This window comes from Phodopus roborovskii, unplaced genomic scaffold (assembly GCF_943737965.1).
Source record: "Phodopus roborovskii unplaced genomic scaffold, PHOROB, whole genome shotgun sequence".
Lineage (NCBI taxonomy): Eukaryota > Metazoa > Chordata > Mammalia > Rodentia > Cricetidae > Phodopus > Phodopus roborovskii.
In genome coordinates, this window is record NW_026126636.1 from 16,634,863 (window position 1) to 16,656,562 (window position 21,700).

The 21,700-nt window shown below is 39.9% G+C and overlaps 3 protein-coding genes across 3 annotated transcripts in view; all 3 read right to left on the reverse strand.

Annotated features, from left to right (window-relative positions):
* Positions 1-20,402, reverse strand: part of LOC127238804 (zinc finger protein 345) — a 250,649-nt gene extending 230,247 nt beyond the window's left edge. The window contains exon 1 of the mRNA XM_051207541.1: positions 20,281-20,402. The gene's annotated coding sequence lies outside the window, so the exon portion shown is untranslated. The remainder of the gene's footprint in view (positions 1-20,280) is intronic.
* LOC127238815 (zinc finger protein 664-like) overlaps positions 1-21,700 on the reverse strand; it is a 120,686-nt gene that overhangs the window by 17,003 nt on the left and 81,983 nt on the right. The window lies entirely within an intron of this gene.
* Positions 2,887-20,671, reverse strand: LOC127238527 (zinc finger protein 813-like). Its single transcript, XM_051207138.1, is given in 9 exon segments — positions 2,887-3,042; positions 3,044-3,339; positions 8,034-9,068; positions 10,088-10,214; positions 12,778-12,862; positions 17,521-17,574; positions 19,255-19,376; positions 20,281-20,420; positions 20,566-20,671. Coding segments are annotated over 9 exon segments (2,121 nt in total).

Sequence of the window (21,700 nt, forward strand, 5' to 3'; positions counted from 1 at the left end):
AGAAATTATGAGAACAAGAAGGGTTACTATGGCGATGGGGCTAGTGGGCTGATCTTGTTAAATAGGGCTAGTTACTGAATCATCAAACCTTTGTGGAATAACTGAAGGCTCTAAATGTACAGCCAAGAGAAAGCCAGAGTAAGAAAAAAGTTTCTCACAGGTCTTGGCCCACAACAAGGAAATAGGCCCCCAACCCTGGAACAAATGATTCCAGATGAACAGCCCTGTCTGGGTCAGTCCTGGCCAACAGACAGTCTTGGCACTTTCCAAGTCATTCTATGGTTTATCTTTTGAATAAGAACAGGTCATACCTGGGTGATCTCTCAAACATAAGATCATACTTTATAACCAATCACTTGTGCCCCATGCATGTATGCTGATTTGTGGTCTTCTCTATAAAAAGAACCTGGACCCTTTGAGGGCTGTGCAGCTTTCCCTGAGATTGCTGTCATCCGAGTGCACTCGTTCAATAAACACCTCTTGCTTGTTGCATCTCTTGGTTTTTGTGTTTGTATCACCGGGCTCTCCCACTGGCCTATTAGGACCCTGGAATTAAGGTCTACCACCTTTAGTAGCTAAAAAGCACTAACAAACAAAACAAAACCCAAACTGAAGTGAAGCAAGAAATGAAAAATGTTATAAGCCTACATAATAATTCAAAGAGATCAGGTAGAGGAGACAAACTATCAGGCTTGAAAACAAGGGGGAGGAGCTGTATGGATAGCTTGACCCAAGAAAATAACAAAATGTTCCATGCAAGTAAAAGGTTAAAGTGAAATTCCAGCAGCACGTTCTACTCTTATGTGAAATATTCTAAATTTCAGACACAGTAACTCACTCTGGAGAGTTTTGCTGTAAAGCTGATAATAATTTCTACCACTATGCAAATGAGATGCCACTAAAAGGCCACCTCTACCCTTCCCTCACAGACCTCCACTACTTCCAGCCAAGTATCCAGAATTACATGATTAGCAATATTCACGTGGAGAAAGACGTTTCAGGAACTCAAGATTTTGAAAGGAAATGGGTGTCTCAGGATGTGAGTGTTCATTTCAATCAGCCCATTAGCACCCCAGGGCTGAATTTATCTTTATAGCTTTACCCGAAGATGTTGAAATTGTGGTTTTATTAACAGGAAGTTTGTCTGCCATTCTGACAGAAATAAGATGGTATCTCAGAGTTGCCTTGATTTGCGTTTCCCTGATGGCTAAGGATGTTGAGCACTTTCTTAAGTGTCTTTCAGCCATTTTGGATTCCTCTATTGAGAATTCTCTATTCAGTTTTGTACCCCACATTTTAATTGCATTATTTGGTTTTTGGTGACTAGTTTCTTGACTTCTTTGAGTGTTTTGGAGAGCAGCCTTCTGTCAGATGTGGGGCTAATGATCCAAGAAGATAGGTGGGACTAGGTTTTGAGGAGGATTCTGGAAAATATAGGCAGAGAGGAGTTGTCAAGAGATCCCAGGAAGTGACGTAGCTGGACAGAAACTGCTAATCACTAACCATAAATGTCTTGAGGTCTGTGTAGACAGGTAGGAAGTGATGTAGCTGGAAAGAATCAGAATGTAAGCAGAGACGAACAAGAAATTTCTCTCTTCTTTGCAGACACACTGAGTCAGTCACCATGTAGGAGGACAGAGGAGTTTCCAGACCTTTCTCTAGTAGGAGAAGACCATGAGGAAATACTTAGATTAATAGAAAATGTGTTAATAATTAAGTCAGAGCTAACCAATAAGAAACCATAGCCAATGGGCAACACTTTCATAATTAATAGAAGTCTCTGTGTTTTATGGACCAGGTTGGCAGGAAAGTTCTCATTACGCAAGAATACATAAAAAAAAAAAAAAAAATCATCCACCATGACCAAGTACACTTCATCCCAGAGATACAGGGTTGGTTCCACATAATCCACCAAATAAACAAACTGAAAGAAAAAACAAAACAAACAAAAACAAACCAAAAAAAAAAAAAAAACCACATGATCATCTCATTAGATGCTAAAAAAAAAAAAAAAAAAAGTCTTGAACATAATCCAGCACCCTTTCTTGGAGAGATCAAGATCACAAGACCATATATAAACATAATAAAGGCAATATACAAGCCAACACCCAACATCAAATTAAATGGAGAGAAACTCAAAGTGAGTTCCGTGAGGATAATGAGTATAAATCTCTGATTTCCTTTTATTCTGAAAGGAAATTAAATATTTTCCTTTAAAATAGTTGCTGTGGTCATGGTATCTTTTCTGAGCAGTAAAACCCAAACTAAGATAACTACACTTGTAAGGTTTCTTTCCTAGATGAATTCCATGATGTATTGAGAAAAAAGCAAATAGTAAAGGATTTCTCACATTCGCTGCATTTGTAAGGTTTCTCTTTAGTAAGTATTCTCTGATGTACTAATGTCATTTTTCTATCAGCTTAGCAGTTGCACCTGACTGTGACCCCATGACCCAACATGTAGTTTTTAACTAAGTCACTCATGTTCTATTTACCAGTAAAGACTCAGGAGTCAGATGTTGAGGTAACACCTGCTAGTTCAGAAAGGCCAAGAAATAACAAAATGACTTACAAACAGAGTTTCTCCAAACATCTCAAACCAGAAGACCACAAACTTCCAAGTCACTCCCTAATCATTCCTGTGTGCCTTATCAGTCTTTCATAACCCTTCCTACTTCCTATGGATAATTCCAATCAGTTAGTTCTGGGTTCTGCCCCCAATCCAAGGTTGATATAATTAAAATTCGGGTTTCACAGTGTGATCAAATATCCCAGAACATATTCCAAGAGCCAAATCTACAAAAAAAGGAATTTTCACATTTGCTCCATTTCTAAAGTTTCTCTAATGTATGTATTATTGGATGAGTTCTGAGATTGCCTTTTCTGGTTAAGGAGTTGTTACATTCACCATATTTATAAAAATTTTTCCTGTATGTGTTCTGTAATGAATTCTAAGAGATGAGTCCCAGCTAAAGGATTTGTCAGGTTTCTCTCCTGTGTGTATTCTCTGGTGAGTTCTAAGATTTCCTTCCTCGGTAATAGATTATTTTTCTCCTTTTGCTATATTTGTAAGTTTTCTTTCCTGTATGTATTCTCTGATGAGTTCTAAACATCACTTTCTTAGTAAATGATTTGTCACATTTACTACATTTGTAAGGCTTCCTTCCTGAGTGGATTTTCTGATGGCTCTTAAGATGGTCCTCTGTGGTAAAGGATTTGTCACATTCACTACATTTGTAAGTCTCTCCTGTGTAGGTTCTCAGATGTATTCTGAGAAATGAAGCACTCAGCAAGGATTTGTCACACCCTTTGAGAGGTGTGCAGCTTTCCCCTGAGATTGCTGACACCCGAGTACGCACTCGCTCAATAAACGCCTCTTGCTTGTTGCATCTCCTGGTTTGCTGTTTGTGTCGCAGGGCTCTCCCATCGGCCCATCAGGACCCTGGAATTAGGGTCTTACAACATGTCCCCTTTTCATTTCTGATTTTGTTGATATGGATATCCTCTCTGTGTCTTTAGGTTAGTTCTGATAAAGATTTGTCTATCTGGTTGATTTTCTTAAAGAACCAACTCTGTCTCACTGATTCTTTGTATTGTTTTGTTTCTATTTAATCATTTCAGCCCTCAGTTTGATTATTCCCAACCATCTCCTCCTCCTGGGTGAGTTTGCTTCTTTTTGTTCTAGAGCTTTCAGTTGCTCGGTTAATTCCCTGGTGTGGAATTTCTCTAGCTTCTTCATGTAGGCATTTAGTGTTATAAACTTTCCTCTTATCACTGCTTTCATTGTATCCCATAAGTTTGGGTATGTTGTGCTGTCATACTCATTGAATTTTGGGAAGACTCTAATTTCTTTATTTCTTCCTTGGCCCAGTAGCGATTCAGATGAGCATCGTTCAGTTTCCATGACTTTATGGGCTATCTGCAATTAGTATTGTGTGATGATATATAATTTATGATTTATTAAAGCTTGCCTAAGGATTCAGAAAGAAAAGCCAAACACAAGCTATAGAAGTCAGGCAGTGGTGATACATACCTTTAATGCCAGCAGCCATACTAGCTAGCCAGGCACTGGTGGCACACACCTTTAATCCCAGGACTCAGTATTAAGAGGAAGAGAGATCTTTGTTATTTCAAGACCACACTGACAATATGAAACTGACCCAGTCCTAAAAGAAACAGCTCACGTAAAGGTGATCTCAGCACATAGGATCACATGCCTTTAATCTCAATAATGAGGTAGACACAGGAGTGATATGTCTGGGTGTAGAAAGAAATACAAGGTAGGAGGAGACAGGAACTGAGAGCTTTTGCCTCTGAGGATTCGAGGAGACAGGATTGCCATTTCAGCTGGATAGAGGTAAGATCTACTGGGTTGGCTCCTTTGCTTCTCTGATCTTCAGCTTGAAGCTTGAACCCCAATATCTGTCTCTGGGTTTTTAATGTTTCATGATATAGTGTTGTTGTTGAATTCTTACATTAGCCATGATGATCTGATAAGATACAGGGGGTTATTTCAATTTTTCTTTGTATGTATTGTATGTATTGAGGTTTGCTTTGTTACCAAGTATGTGGTAAGTTTTAGAGAAAGTTCCATGGGGTGCTAAGAAGATATATTCTTTTGTGTATCTCCTTAAACAGAAGACATAATCCATCCCTTTCCTTCTCAAATTTCATTTTCTTGCCCCTGTTCACTATATATCTTCATTAGAGTTACCACTAATAGCCACACAACAGAGTCTATACAAGGCCGTTTTGAGATTTTCTCTGCCAATGGAATTAATCCCAATCTCTTCATGTTAATCTGAGGCAGACTTTCTGGAGAAGGGCAAAAAGCAGTCACAATCTTGACCAAAATAACACAAGAATGATCTCTAGCCAACATATTAAAATTCTTCTGCTCTGAAACGTTTTGAGCCAGCCCTATACAACAGTTCAAATCACTCAATACTCATGTGCTTCATGCTCCTACTAGGATGGCTTATTTAAGTAGCACTTAAAACTTCAAGTGCTTTTATAATCCACAGTCTCAAGGTGCATATTCCTTCAAAGACATGGTCAGGTCTATCACAGCAATACCTGTCTCTGATATGAACTTTTGTCATAGTTAGTGTTTCTGTTGCTGTGAAGAGACACATGACCATGGCAACTTTTATAAAGGAAAAACTAATTAGGGTGGCTTACATTTTCAGAGGTTTAGTCCATTATCATCATGATGTTACATGGAGGTATGGAGGCAGACATGATGCTGGAGAAGTGACTGAGTGCCTTATATCTTGGCTTGCAAGCAACAGAAGTGGTATGTCTGACTTGGTGTGGTTTGAGGCTATATGAGAGCTCAAAGCCTACCTTCACAGAAAGTGACAAACTTCCTCCAACAAGGCCACGTCTATTCCAACAAGGCCACAACTCCTAATAGTGACACTCCCTTTGGGGTCACTTAATTTCAAACCACTATAATGTCTTTTTCTAAGTTACAGGAGCTGTGGTATAATAATCATAAAATCAAATTCAAACCAATATCCAATTATACAAAATAGCTCTTTGTTTGATGTTTGGAACTCATGATCTCCTAGGGCCAAGACCATGAGTACTTCCCTTTTCCAACTATGCCACGAATAAAATACACTTGTTTCAGAAGCTCATTACCTGACATTGTCTGTGACAGTCATCCCATGATCCTGGCAGTTCCAATATGCTGGAGTTTCCACTGCAACTCGGCTAGACATTCCTCAACATTCTCTCTCCTCAGGGAACTTCTGACCCTGCCACACAATGCCAAGCCTCGGCTGCTCCCCATGAACCCTTCAAAACTAGTACCATATGGGAGACTCGTTTTGGAAAGTTCTGCTACAAGACGGATGTAGGTTTGACTCGTTTGCTAGAACAGAACTAAAGAATGAATCAATCTCTCTCCCTCTCCCAACTGTGGTCCTACAATGGCTACCTGTGTACAAAAGGTAATTGTTTAGTCCCAAGGCTGGATGTCTCAGCTGGTCCACAGTAAACACCAGAATCCTAAAGAAGTAGGCTCTCATGCCTGTGAAGCAATGGATTTGCTAGTAAGTTAAATGCAAGCAAACAACAAGCAACAGCTTCCTTTTTCCATGCCCTTATGTAGGCTTCCAGCAGAAAGCTTGAGCCAGATTAGAGGTGGGTTGTCCCACCTCAACAATCTGGATTGTAAGTGGATTTTTAGCACTTCAAATTAAGCAAAAGTCTCTCACAGGTGTGCCACAGTTAATTATAGATGTAGGCAAGTTGACAACCAGGAATAGCCATCACAAGTATCAGTATTCTAATACAGTGTTTTGGTACTACACTAAATACTTCCCCAACTTTTTTCACTACTGCAAAATTATCTTCCAGCACACCTTTCAGAAATTCTAAGCTGTACATGTACGTAGGTTATCTTTTTAAAGCTTTGTAGTTTCTTGTTATCTGTATGACTGGAGTCACACGTGCAATTAAGCTGAATATTAACACATTTGCTTGAGTTTTACTTTACAACTTTCCTGTTCTGTCTACAATATTAGCATTACGTAAAAGATTTAGCAAAAAAAAAAAAAAAAATTGAAATTCAATTCACTTTTTGGGACTTAAAGAGGGGAATTCCTAAGGTACAGCAGGCCATGAGGAAAGGACGATGGCATTCAGTATTTGCCCACAGGGTACTGAATCACCAGTTCTAATCATGATTCAGAGTCGTGCATGGACTCAGCCATGTTTGGATGTCTGTCACTGAGTTTTGTAACCGTATTTTCTGTCAAGCGCTATCGCCTTGCCTGCGAGAACGATGCTCAACAACAGGATTCTTCTGCAGCTATGTTTATTGCGCGGCTCATTACAGCAAGTTGAGGGAAGACCCCGAGGAGGAAAAAGGGCTCTGCTTATATATGCTCAGAGGAGCCATGTCCGTTACTGACAGTTGCAGCCCGCAATGCTTGTAACGGTCACCCCATGACGTGGATCACACATCCGCGCCTTGCTGGCTTATGGACAGGAAACCGGCACCATCTTCGGGAATGGCACTGGTGGCTCTCTACAATTTTCATATGTATCCCTGTAGACCTCTCACTCTCTTCTCCATGAATGCAAGAAAGAGAGCAGCCTCCTCTCTGAGGCTCCCAAAGTCTGTTCTGTGTTGAGCCCTTTTAACAGGGCCAGGTACTATTACGGCAGTAAGCTTGGAGCAGTGAACACAAACAATCTTTCCTGATTTAGTTGCCCAAATGCTTTCTCTTTAATATTAATTTTCTGGTGAATAAGATGGCAGGAAAAAATTAATAGGGTTCAGCAGCACATGTTGTATGGGAGATGTAACACATATGCATCTACTCACCCAAGATGGAAACTGACAACAGAAGCAAGTATGAATGCCACTCAAGTCTATCTTGTTGAACAAACCAATGAGCTTTATTGGGGATACTCACAGAAATATGGGAAAGGTGCTCACAAAAGAGAATCAAAGACAGGTGCCATAAGAAATGAAAACCCAGCATGGAATACAACTTATGAATATTGGATACCTGGAGCACACTATACACCCACAGGCATGTCTACAAGTTGAAGGGCATCCTATTTTGGTGGTTCAGTTTGTCAAAGCCTTTTCTAAATCGCATGAGTGATCTGAGTTTCTTCATGGGAGTTAAACAATGCAAATGCTGTCAGTTTCAGGGACTTCCTGAGTTACTGGGGGGGGGGGGTTATTTCCTGTCTTAATTGGCTTTCCTTCGTGATGGAACATTTCAGTCTCCAGGAAATGGTCACACAACAGCATATTCTTCAGCCTTTTCCATTTTGTCTACATTATGAAGTATTTGAGGGTGAAAAGAGAGACTGTCTTAATGAAAATTTTCCTACATCATCACATTTGAATAATTTTCCCTCAACAGAAACTGGTGATGTTTTCTAAGATTTGAACATCACTTACAGGATTTCAGAAGCTTCTCATGTTTATGATTCTCTAGTGGGGAGCCTGCAATGGTCCCTAAGCCTGTGCCATATTATGTATTAATGGAAACTTTCCTTCCCTACTATGAATTTTCTGATGTTTTCTTAGACCTGACAGGTGGGTAAAGACTTTGACACATTCCCTGCATTTGTAAGGTTCCTCTCCTGAATGGATTCTCTGATGTATTCTAAGTTGGACTTTCTGAATAAAACATTTGTCACATTCACTGCATTTGTATGGTTTCTCCCCAGTATGAATCTTCTGATGTCTTCTAAGATCTGAGCCACTGGTAAAGGATTTCTTACATTCACTACATTTGTAAGGTTTCTCTCCTGTATGAATTCGCTGGTGTTTTCTAAGACCTGAGCAACATGTAAACGATTTCTCGCATTCGCTACATTTGTAAGGTTTTTCTCCTGTATGAATTCTCTGATGTATTGTAAGTTGAGCTTTCTGGATGAAGCATTTGTCACATTCACTACATTTGTAAGGCTTTTCTCCTGTATGAATTCTCTGATGGGTTCTTAGGTATGTTACTCGGCTAAAGCTTTTGCCACATTCATTACATTTGTAATGTTTCTCCCCTGTATGAATTGTCTGATGGCTTCTTAGGTGTGTCAGCTGACTAAAGTGTTTGTGACATTCACTGCATTTGTAAGATCTCTCTCCTGTATGGGTTTTGTAATGGTATTTAACCTGATACAAGTGATAAAAGCATTTGCCACAGGCATTACATTTGTGGGGTTTCTCTCCAGAATGATTTTTCTGATGTATACTGAGGCTCGAGTGGATCCTTTGATTTTGACTAATAGGAAACAAATTTAAACAATTTATACAGTCTTTAAATTTGCAAGTATCTTCTCCAGAGTCCTCGCTTTTAGGTCTTTTTATGACTGATGACTCAACAGAAGCATCCTTGTGGCTACCACATCTGAATTTATTATAGTTTTCTGCAGTATCACTCACGTCATAAGGTGTATATTGGGAGGATTCATTAATCATTTTGCCCAGCTCATTACATTTACAAGAAATCTCTTGGATATTCACATGATGATGAACAATATGTTTTGAGCCTTGATCCAGGAATTTTTCACAATTTCCACATATACAATGGTTCTCTGGAAAGTTAGCACAATCATGAATAATAGGAATTAATGCATAAGTAACAGATTCAATAGCTTTTCCTCACATTCTCTAAGACAAGTAAGCTAGCAATTCTTAGGAACAGAGTTCTCAGCAGAGGCCTTTTGTGCTTCACTATCATTAAATTTAAGCTCTATTCTGATCGCTATCAAAACAAAAGGATCGGTAATAGCCTTCTCATTCTTATCTAACCTGCCTACCTTTCAGAGGCTGGACACATGGGTAACCAAGCAATAATGGATTTTGAGGCAGGAGCTCTCTGAAGCATCATAGGAAAAATGTTTCTCTACTTTCTTGTTGTTTATGTTTTTGGAACAGGGTCCATTATGTAGCCTTCAGGGGCTAGGAACTCACTATATAAACCAGTGTCGCCTGGAACTTGCCAGGTCCTCTTGCTTCAGCAATTCCTAATGCTAGGATTAAAATCATGCTGTGCCAGGATTATAGACTATATGTGAAAAAAATCAATAAATAAGAACACAACATGCTTACCAGCAACAGCGCTTTAGCTTTAAAATTCTCCATATTTTTTTAAAAAATCAGAAATAGGTAAACAGTTTAAATTTAATAGTAAGTAAAATTAATTCAATTACTAAGTGTACAACAATGCATTTTCTTGCTCAGAATATTCAGCTTTCTTTGAACGTTAAAATTTTCCTTAAAAACTGCAAAAGGCTGGGAGTGGTGGCACATGCCTTTAATCCCAGCACTCAGGAGGCAGAGGCAGGTGGATCGATGTGAGTTCAAGGCCAGTCTGGTCTACAGAGTGAGTTCTAGGACAGGCTCCAAAGCTACACAGAGAAACTGTGTCTCAAAAAACCAAGAAATCAATAAATAATGAAGGAAGGAAGGAAGGAAGGAAGAAAAGGTTATGTTCACTATCAAAATGTCCCTTATTTCTGGCTATCTCTAGGCAGTTCAGGGAGTTTACATACACACAAATTAGATAAATACAAAGAATGGATGAGGATTACTACAAGAAGGGTATTCTTACCTACAAAGACTAGATTGCTATAATTCTCCAATATCACATCCATGTACAAAGTCCTCTGAGCAGAGTCCAGACATTCCCATTCCTCCTGGGACAACTCCACAGTCACATCCCTGAATGTTAACAGATCCTGTAATAGAAAATTACCCATTTACCATGTGCTGTTAGGGAAAAATAAAAGTTTTCCTAGGCCAAAGAGACCTAAAGAATTAGATAGATACTCTTGGTGATACAGATGAGGTGTGACAATTATTCAAAAACAAAAGTTTTCTAGAGGTGCTAGAGAGATGGTTCGGAGGTAAAGAGCATGGACTGCTCTTCCAGAGGACTCACGCTGGGTTCCCAGCACCCAAATGGTGCTAAACACCAGATTCCAACTATGGTTCCATCAAATCCGATGCTGTCTCCTGAACTCTACAGGCATAGCGTTCACACATACATTAAAGCAAGTATACTCAAACACATAAAATAAAAGTGCAAGTTAATATTAATAAAGGACACTTTCTAGAATAGTCATGCTCTCTGTTGTATTTTCTATCTTGGTGAAAAGAGGATGACATTATCTTCTCATAATCAGCAAATTTGGGAATATAAGGTGGACACTTAAGATCTAGATGCAGGAATGTAACTCTACAAAGGCTGTGATGAAATTAAATAGGATCATAGTATCTCCTCTCAGATGGCCAAATTATGATGAGCAAAACTCATCATTCATACCTACTCTTCCATATCTACTGGATGATGGGAGATGTCGTTTTGTAAATATGTTTCTCATACTGGTTAATGAATAAAGCACTGTTGGCCAATAGGAAAGGAAGATAGGAGGGACTAGGAGACAAGGAGGAAAGAGGAAGTAGGAAGGAGGAGTCAACATGGAGAGACTGGGGAGACGAGATGTCGGCCCCACTGCCTGGTAAGAAGACCACGTGGAAATACATAGAAATGGTTAATAATTAAGACAGAGCTAGCCGATAAGAAACTAGTAATGGGCCAACAGCATTATATCAAATACAGAGTCTCTGTGTTAATTGGGGCTGGCGCGGCGGGGGGACAAGACCGGTGGCAGGTGGAAAAAACCTTACTCCTTACAACTGGGCTTCGACCTTGTTTAAATATGGACACTGGATCACTACTGTCTGCAGCTGGGCCTCACATGGCTCTAATCTAAATACTCAGGTCAGATGCTGAGGCCTAGGTGTGATGCTGTATGGTTTCTAGAACAAAGAACATGGATGAAGAATTTATGGGTTAGTTAATAGTCAAAACAGTTTTTTTTTTTTAACAGTATAACATCAGTGCATACATGCAACATGCCAAACAAAATACAGAATCGAAAACTTCGTGATGTTATAAGAAAATTTTGACAACCATGAAGTAAACAAAAAAACAGCATTAGACAGCGTTAATACTATCTAAAATTTACTAAAACTCCACACAACCAAGATGAATACCAAGTTCAGAAATTCCATATGGGGTCTCACTACAGAATAATTAAATTATACTAACTCTTCATTTCTTCTGAATATAACATTGCTCCTGAAATTGGCTCAATTGAAAATTTGAATCTTAGCCGGGCAGTAGTGTTACATGCCTTTAATCCCACAGGAGGCAGAGGAAAGTAGATTTCTGTGTATCTGAGGCCAACCTGAGGTCTACAGAGCATGTTCCCTGGAAACACAGAGTAACCTTGTTTCAAAAAGCCCAAAAATCAACAACAACAACAAAAAGTGAAAAAGAAAAGAAAATTTGTAAGCTCACCTTTATTCTTCAGTATTTGAGCTCAATCATGTAACATGAGTTTAAGTTGAACAGACAAGTATCATTATGATTCTTCCTTTATTTTTCAAAAAAATAGAAAATGCCAGGTTATATACTGGCTCTGTCACAAAGCAGAAATATAACCCACAAACCCACAGTCCCCCTGGGGACTGGAAAGATGGCTCAGAAGTAAAGGTTACTTGCTGTACCTGAGGAGAACCCAGTTTAATTCTCTCTACATACATGGTAGCTCACTACAGTGACTGATTCTAGTGTCAAGAGTTTGATGCCTACCTCAGAATTATGGCCATGAGGCATCACTCAGGCATATAATGCACACAAAAACATGCAGATGAACACTGCTTTACTTAAAAAAAAAGTTAAATAAAGAAATGAAAACCTGTCCATTGCCACCTTTCTTCTGAATCTCTAACTGCATAATACATAGCTTCAGGGAAAGGAAAAAAAAAAATTGTAAAATACAGTGAGTCTTCCTCCTCCAAAAGAAAGGAAAAGAGGAAAGAGGAAAGTCATTAAGAGGGACATTTGTTTATATTTGAAAATCCATGGCTTATGCACAGCACAAAGTCAATACTCTCTAGAAAATTCTTACTAATATACTCTACATGGAGGTGGAGACAGGACTGCTTATACCCTGTCTGAAAAACAAAAGACCAAAAGAAAATACTGATTTTTTTTTTTTTTTTGAGACCTTACACTGAACAGTGGAAACAAGACCATGACATGAGCAGAACCTCTCCTAAGACAAATAGATTTCAGCTGTTAACACACCCATAGGAACATCATCACTGAGTGAAATCCAATATATATATATATGAAATAAACACATTAGAAGACACTGCCAGAGGCAGAGAATTAAAAGAATGGTTGCAACAGAAAAATAATTTTCAAATGAATCTAGACACAACACCAACCTGGGCCACATTTACCGGGGAAGCAGCCATTCTCCCTGTTGTTCTTCTCTGAGTTTCTGTCTCAGGAACAAAGACTGGAATGCTTCTTGACATTTCACATTGAGGAGTCAAAAAATATAAAACTAAAATTAATCCAACTCTGTCACGGACAATGCCAAAGGTCTTGTCAACATTCCTATAGAAAGGACAGCGCAGAAAGATCTATTTGGAGTGCTGAAAGAAAATGACTGTGAACCCTATCATTGTACTCAGAAACACTGGCTCTTCAAATTCATAGAGAAGTGCAGTTGAAGAAAGTTGTTAGATAACACATCATCCATTCAGGCAGCAATGCAGATCATAATGAGAGGCAAATTATACTTAGAAAAATCAGAGAGAAATTATCCATGAGAACACAGGAAACAAGATAATTTTACATAAAGAATAGATGGGATAGAGGACAGCTGATTCGGGGGAACTTTTCTACGCTTTTCCATTATATTGAAATAACAGACAGCAGCCAAACTTCTTAAATGACCAATTTTTAAGGATTTGTTTATTATGTATATAGTGTTCTGCCTACATGCATGCCTGCATACCAAAAGAGGGCACCGTATCTTATTACAGGTGGTTGTGAACCACTATGTGGTTGCTGGGAATTGAACTCAGGACCAGCCAGTGTTCTTAACCATGGAGCCATCTTGCTAGCCCCTAAATGATCGATTTTAAACAATAGTTGAGAAAGTATTCAGAGAATCTAGGTAAATAAAATACCAAATTCTCTCAGAAACAACCATGGATATTTATTAAGTATACTAGGAATTCAAATAACACTCATTGAGATAAGCATTATGACAACTAAATTAGGATATTAATACTATCAACAAAATTAAGACAACAAGAAGAAAACAAGCTTTGTAGCTCTGCCATCTACAGTATGAAGCAATAGGTGAGAAATACTCAGCTTTGATGAAGGAAACAGACATAACTCAACAGCTTCACTAATCCTACCCAGCAGAAACCAAAGCACACAGGAGAGGTGTATTCTATCATCAGGGTTCTCTAGAGTAGCACAACTTGTAGATTGAATCTCTCAACAAATAGAGAGACCTAGGATTTATTACAAGGTTTATAGGCTGCAATCCAGCTAACCAAACAATGGCCAAAGTGACTAAATGTCTCGGCTGGTCTTCCAGATATGCTGGAATCCCAAGGACGTAGGCTCTAATGCCAGTGAAGGAATAGATGTGCTAGCAAAGTGAGGGCAAGCAGACAGGGAGCTTCTATCTTCCAGGTCTTTCCCCAGTGACATTTAAAGTAGAGTTTTAAACTAGCTAGAGAGGATAGAGTGAGTTTTGGTGGTTAGGAGCACTGGCTATTCTTCCAGAGAACTGGGCTTCTAGAACAGCAACCAATTTGCAGCTCACAAAACTGTAACTCTAGTTCCAGGGATCCCATGCTTTCTTCTGGCCTCTGTGGGCACTCCACATATGTGGTGCACAGACATACATGCAGAACAACTATCCATACACAGGTAGCAATAATAATGACAGGACTAGCCACAGACATTTCAAAGAGACAAAGAAACAAAGGGATACAATAAGAAAGGACAACATTAATTTAACCTTATCAACAATTATGTGATTGCATATATAACCTACCTGAAGATAGCAACACACCCTTTTATAGTTGACAAATGCCTTTGTACTATTAAAATATAAAGAATTATTATACACAACTCACCAGTTTAGAATATACCAATAATGAGCAAGTTGAGAAATAAATTGGGATACATCCCACTATCAGTAGCTTCAAAGATCTCCAGATCTCCCACAAAATACCATTTAGTGTGTTCATAATTCTCAGCCATGATGGAATTAAAAAGAACACAACTGATATTCCATCTCACCCTAGCCAGAATGGCTAACACAAAGAAAACAAATTGGGGGCCAGAGAGCTGTCGAAGTCATTAAAAACACTTAATGCTTTTATAGACTACCTGGGTTAAAATCCCAGGACCAACATGCAGGGAACTCAGGGCCTCTACCAGGGGACCTAATGTCCTCTACTGACCTCCAAAGGCAGCAGGCAAACAGACATACATGCTGCCAAAACAAATGTATACATTAAATAATATAAAAATAACTAAAACAAAGGGAAATAAAGAAGGCTTGTAGGGGGAACAACAGAGGCAACTATAATTCTGATTTGATGCTTGTAGTGAGATAGTCCTTCTGTGGCACTGACCACGCCCATTGGGGGGTGGAGCCATGGGCGGAAGTGACCTGTGGAAGGAGGTCGGAGGGGGCCTGGAAAGGCGCTCTTTCTGGCGTGACTCGGAGAGGAGAGGATCGGGTTGAATTTCCTGGTGTTCATCTGTCTAGGTTGTAAGTTATTTCTCCCTGAATAAACATCTATTCGGCCTATTTGTTTATCCTGATCCTTATTTACTGCAATAGATGCTAGCCTTGTATACATACTAATTTTCATAACGATGACAGCTATATAATGAATCTCCCTGACCCTGACTCCACCCCAAAATAATAAACAAAAACAAATATAATCAAGTGCCCAGGAACGTATATGAGGAAATGGCAAAGTTTGTTCTAACTCCTGTTAGAATGCAAACTACTGCAAACAGTAGACATCCCTTCGGAGGTTGCAGAAAGTACCAATATTACCCTCCAATGCTGAGGTATACAAAACTGTTCCAACAGGTACAGATCTATCAATTTAAGACAATAAATACCTAGATTATAACAGAAGGAAGGTGATCATGTCAATAAATCCATCAAACACCTGTGAGAAATTATCACATTTGCCATTATCAAAGAGTTGAAGAATCTGGGAATAAGAGAAACATGCATCAGCATTATAAAAATTAAAAACCACACGTAAAATGGATTCCATCTCCTCAGGACAGGCACACAGGTGTCCACGTCTGTCCACACTACCTCAGCACAGTGCATCAATTGTTACCCAGAGCAAGAAGGAAAGAGAAAATACTCAAGCTAAAGGAGTTAATAGAAGTCAGGTAGCAACTTATTCCAAATTGTAAGAAATACAGTTCTCAACTTCAGAAATGATAAATATCCAGCATCTGATAATCTTTGAAAGAAGCCATGAAACCCATCCTCTGTATCAGGTGGTATTTTACATATCAGCAAGATGAGGAAGAGAAAATAGCAGACCACTAAAACCAGCATAGCATCTAAGAAATAATCTTAGATGCCCTGATGACAACATTCAAAGTGCCAGAAAGTACTTTGCAAGCCAGTGGGCGAGGAAAGTCATCAATGAGCTGACCTAGATATGGGTCAACTGTGCCATACTACCACCCTGCTAGAGACTGTATCCTATTCCACTGATATAGGACAGTGGACGAGAGCTACCGGAAACTGGTCAGCACCCTTGTGGCATCCCACTTTGTCTAGTTTGTAACCAATATATCTCCTTGAGCCTCAGAAATATAAATGATTTCTGGTATATTTTGTACCTTAGGATAATTTTCTGCATATGAGATTATTCAACAGACTCTATTAAACTAACTTAAGGCAGACAGAATCTGTCCCTCTCTGAATTGGTGGGATATGGGGAAGGTCTGGAGGCATATAGGGAGACAGAAACTCTATGTTTAACTGAACTTGGGATTCATTTTTTAGACATATACTAGCTGATCCTCCGTGTGCCAGCATTGCATGGTAGAGCTGTCTCCTGTATCGCAGTCTGATGGGTTCCCCCCCGCCCCCCGCAACCTTTGATTTCCTAAAACAGTGTCATAACCTGAAGACAGTTTTCTGTGTAAAGAAATGGTTTCTGTTTAAACTGCGAGCCAGTTCCAGAGAAGGCAATATATACAATGCACTGGAAATATGGCCAAGAGCCTATGACTGGCAGAGTGACAGGCCATTGGAGACAATACACTCATGACATTTTCCTACATGTAGAAATACTCAAACTGCTTTGACTTGGCTCTGGTCACAGCATAGCCTTCCGCAGTCAGCTTTCAGCCAGGGTCAGACAACTTTGTTTGCAATGGGCAACAGTTATTTCAGGGATTGCTAACTGGTCATATGCAGATAATGAGTGACTGCTGACTGCCCAGCCATGAAGAGGAAATCCATATGACTTGATACAAATCCTACACAACACAGAGAAGAGAGGGAATAGGGTGATTAGCATTAAACAGTATCCACAAAGTAGAAGAAGACTAAATGTGCAAGGAAGCACTAAGAACCTGAGTGTATAGAACAGGCCAGGTACACAGAAGAGATCTTCAGTTATCCCACCTGTCATTCCAGATGACCATCAGAACACTCGAGTGTCAACGAGTAGATAGATACATAGCCCTATGCAACAGAGCAGCAGATCCAGAAGCAGAGCAACAGCAATGACCATGTGGATGTCACCAAAATAAGACATGCATTTTCATAATGAGCAACTCCACCAAATCATGGTGATGGGAAAACATCTATCCAGGCAGAAAATATGAATCTAGGCCTGACTCTCTCTCACTATACAGTACATCAAAGACCTTCACGTACGAGCTGGAGCAGTGGAACTGAGCTAAACATATTAGCTAGCTATTTGTAGTATGACAGGTTAATACGTAGACTATCTCATATAATAAAGACATAAGCAAATAAAAATCATTTCAATTAAGAAGCAAATATCTTTAAGAGATCATGCTAAAAGTCAATTACAATGTCCAATTAGTAAACATTTAAAATGCTTTACACTGTTAGTCATGAAATAAATGCTCACCCAATGTGTACCAAGATCCCCTGTCTGCCTAGTCCATGGCCACATCCAAGGGTTCAATGGAATCAATCCTGCAGAAAATACAACAGAATGAACTCAAGAGACACAGTATCAGTGAGAATCCAACTTACTGTAGCTATCATGTATGTCAGTGAGGTGTTTCTTCAATAATCACATAAGCAAACTATTCACATGAGATTCAACTATATTATAAATGTGGTTTCCTATGAGATGATTAATTACAGTCCTTTCTTGCAAAAATGGCCAACATGCATGTGAACAGAAATAGCAGATGGAAAACAGAATGATACATATACATAGCATGTGAATACTGACACATGGCTTTCATGTTCTCATTAAACATGAGGACACAAATTAGCAAGGAAGTTTCTCTTATGTAAAGATTCCAATCAATTCACTTAATAAGGAATGAGATTTCTGCAAGATCAAACCAAGATTTCAAAATCTATTAAAAATTAAAGCAATAAAAACCACTGGGTATTGGTGTGAAGAAAGACAACAAGCAATATCAATGGGAAGACAATAAAGACATGTTTAAAACCCTGCAGAGACACTAAGCAATCCTTAGCAGAATCCTGATGGCATCATTTTAGAAAATGGAAAATGTGACCAATTCAGGATAGAATCTAAAGAAACTACCAAAAATGTCAAAGGGGAAGATCAGCAAATAAGCGTAAGGCAGGATTTCCCTACTTTTACAAGATGATAAATTATAGTAGGGAAAATCATTTAATATTGAAACAAAGAGAGAAAAGATATATGAATAAAATGGGGGATTTTATCATTGACATACACAGTCATATAAATTATGTTTTCTCCTGGCATTAATTCTTACATATAAAGCCAGTGACATGTAAAACAGGATAATCTTGATGAGATTATAGTAGAATATTACAAAATAACATTTTTAGAAAAATAATATGGCAAAACCAATTGCATGTCTCATTTGCATTTTCTTGGCTTTTTAAATATTTTCTTTAGGATTTTTATTTAAGCTGATGGGTATCAGTGCTCTGTGGCATGTATATGTGTACTTAGTTTGTGTCTGGCACCCACTGACATCAGAAAAAGGCATCAGACCTCTATCCTGAAGTTATTAAGGGTAGTCAGCTACCATGTGGGTGCTGAGAATGAGCCCCATGTCCGCTTTGGAGCAGCAAGGGCCATTAACAGCTGAGCCACCTAAACACCCTGGCTTTCAACATGGCTTGAACAGCTAGCCACATCTAACTCAGTCCCTCCAAAATACCTGGTACATTTGCTACTACTGCCTCCTTTCTCTCCGCTTTCTAAAGGCTTCTCAGGTCTAGCTTATGAGTGAGACCTGCAGGATAAAAAGATTCTTCAGAAAGCACCTAGAATTCTAACACAGCACTATGCTCTAAGTTCAGTAGATAATGAGAAAATAGAGGGTCCTACAAATGTTTCCCCAGATCTCATGCAGGGTCAGAGCATTGAACACACCCAGGGGCCATATCCAGTTAGCATAACTTGAGTCCACCACTTCTAATCACAACTCAATCGGAGATGAAACCGAATGGCTGCAATGACACTATCATACACCTCTGCGTTTCTGAACTTACCATGGGACAAAAAAGAAAAAGCCTTAAACCAGCCAGAAGGACACTCATTCACAGAAAACTCATACACGTGAAGAGCAGTTTTCCCCAGAACCCTGAGGAGCAGCAAGGGAGACTGCAAGCAAACTATTCTCACCCACAGAAAGCAGGTTGCTGAAACTCTGTAGCGTCCATTCTCAGTACAAAGCCCCCACCCCCAGCAGGCTGCAGGCATTGTCCCTCCTCCTGGAAGAAGTCCACAGTCACTCTCAACAAATCCTGAAATTAAAAATAAAGGGAGTGAGTGTTTGAGCCACCTGTCTTTTGCACTGTTTTAATTCCAGCATTCAGAATGTAGAAGGAGGAAGATCCCACGGGAGACCAGACTGGTGTACATGGTGAGTCCTTAGCCAGACAGGGCAGGATTGAGATACTTATTCAACAAAACAAAGCCAGAACCAAACAAGAACATGTTTGCCAACGGGGCCATGTGTCCATGGGCGGACTGCTTTTCTTGGAACAAGAAGAGAAAATTTTTTCTCATATAGTTGAGTGATCGGAATTATTTAAAAGATGATTTCTTAGCATACATACTGTGCTTTTCCAGAACCTAAGGTGCATCTTAAGAATTAACCATTTGAAAACACATTTCTGAATGCTGTATTTTCTTACACCTTAGAGTGCATACATCCCAGGTGGAAAACAAATGGGCATTGAAAAGTTTGTTAAGTAAATGTTAACGTTTACAATCATAACTCTAAAGCTTGCTAAAATATACTTTCTGATTCCATAAGATCTGCAGTGGCTCCTAGTGTGACTGATTAATGTATAAAAAGTTCTCTAGCGATGTCTGGTCCCTAGGCGCAAAGGTCACACACTCACTCTCTTTACTACAAAAGCAGTAAAACACGGGATTTAGAAAGCATGGTTGAATTTAAATTCTAGGCGATTAGCAAGTGCCACAGTGGCAAAGAGAACCCTGTTTGCAAACAAAAGATAATGCAAAGTCCTCTATTAGATTATTCTGTAAATAGTCTGGCAACCATGAGGGGGTTAAAATCAGTATAAGGCCCAGTTCACATAAAGTGAAATTTCCGATAAGGGAAAGACATCCACAGCAATGTTCCACAGTTGCACCCCTGGTCCCCTCCCTCCTGGGTCCCAGCCCCGCAGCTCCTCTCACCTGGGAGGTTCCAGGGCCGCCGGGCTGCGGTTCCCGCCACTGCGCTGCTGACTGTGACTTTCCCAGGCCGCCTCCCGCCGCACCTGTGGCTATACGGAGTACCCACACCCCGCTGAGACCCCAGCCTCTGTCCTCTGCACCTCAAGGTAGGAACACAGAGGGTGTCCAGGTCCCACAGGGAATGGCGGGTGTTAGAGTCCCTACTTCCTTCCGTTCCTCAGTGCCTCCTCCGGCCCCACCCATTACATACCTGTCGGAGTCACGTGCACTCCGACTCCCTCCCACCCACTTCCCTTGCCCTGTCGGGATTCCCATCCTCCTCGCTATTTCTGCGTCTTAAAACGGCAAATGTCCACTGCCCATTCGCTAGGGACGCTGGAGTTGGCGACATTCCCGGTTCGGCTATGCAACCCGGTTCCTCCCCTCACTCTGCACTAGCAATGGCTTGTGGGAAATTCTTCCGCTTTGGGGAAAGATTGCTGCACCCAGGACAGGTCAGCTGGCTCTGTTGAAGCAAGTTTAACATAGACAATCAAAATAGATATGTCACTCTGACTTGTGTTTAGGACAGGGAAGCAACACGGTGTGCATATGAAGCTGTAACTGAACTCGGGCGCAGCTTTGGACTGAGGTCAAATGAGCAGCCTGCAGCAAGCAGGCTTGAACTGGGCTACCTTGGTCCTCAAGGGCATAAGGCCAGTCAGAATATGGTGGCAGATTGCAGCTTATGTGAACTTGCCATTTACCAAGAGGCTCTTGAGATGTGTCTCTCAGAGGAAGGGGCTGCAGCCTGAGAGAGAGAGAGAGAGAGAGAGAGAGAGAGAGAGAGAGAGAGAGAGAGAGAGAGAGAGAGAGAGAGAGAGAGAGGAAACCAATATAATTCCCAACACTTTCCTCATGCACAAGAATGCCTCTTCCATAAAACGTGTCATGAAAAATGTCAAAATAGGATATTCATAAGATTATACTAGGCCAAGGTGGGCGTTGGTGGTGCATACCTTTAATTCCAGCACTCGGGAGGCAGAGGCAGGTGGATCTATGTGAGTTCAAGGCCAGCCTGATCTACAGAGCTAGTTCTAGGACACAGTCCAAAACAATACAGAGAAACCCTGTCTCAAAAACCAAGAGAGACAGAGAGACATAGAGAGAGATTACACTAGCCCAAATCCAGACATTCTGTGAAACAAAGTAAGTACCCTTCATTGGGTATGAACTGGCCCTCGAGGTGACATTAAAAGTCCTTCATATACAACAATAGTGAAAAAAAAAGGACTCATCTATTCTAACAACCATAAATCATAATGAGGACATTCAAAACAATCCAACAGAAAAATGACCAAAAAAAAAAAAAGCAAATATTAAAGAAGAAAAATCTAAATGAATAAAAAGAGGGTGTTTATTTATGTGTATCAGTGTTTCC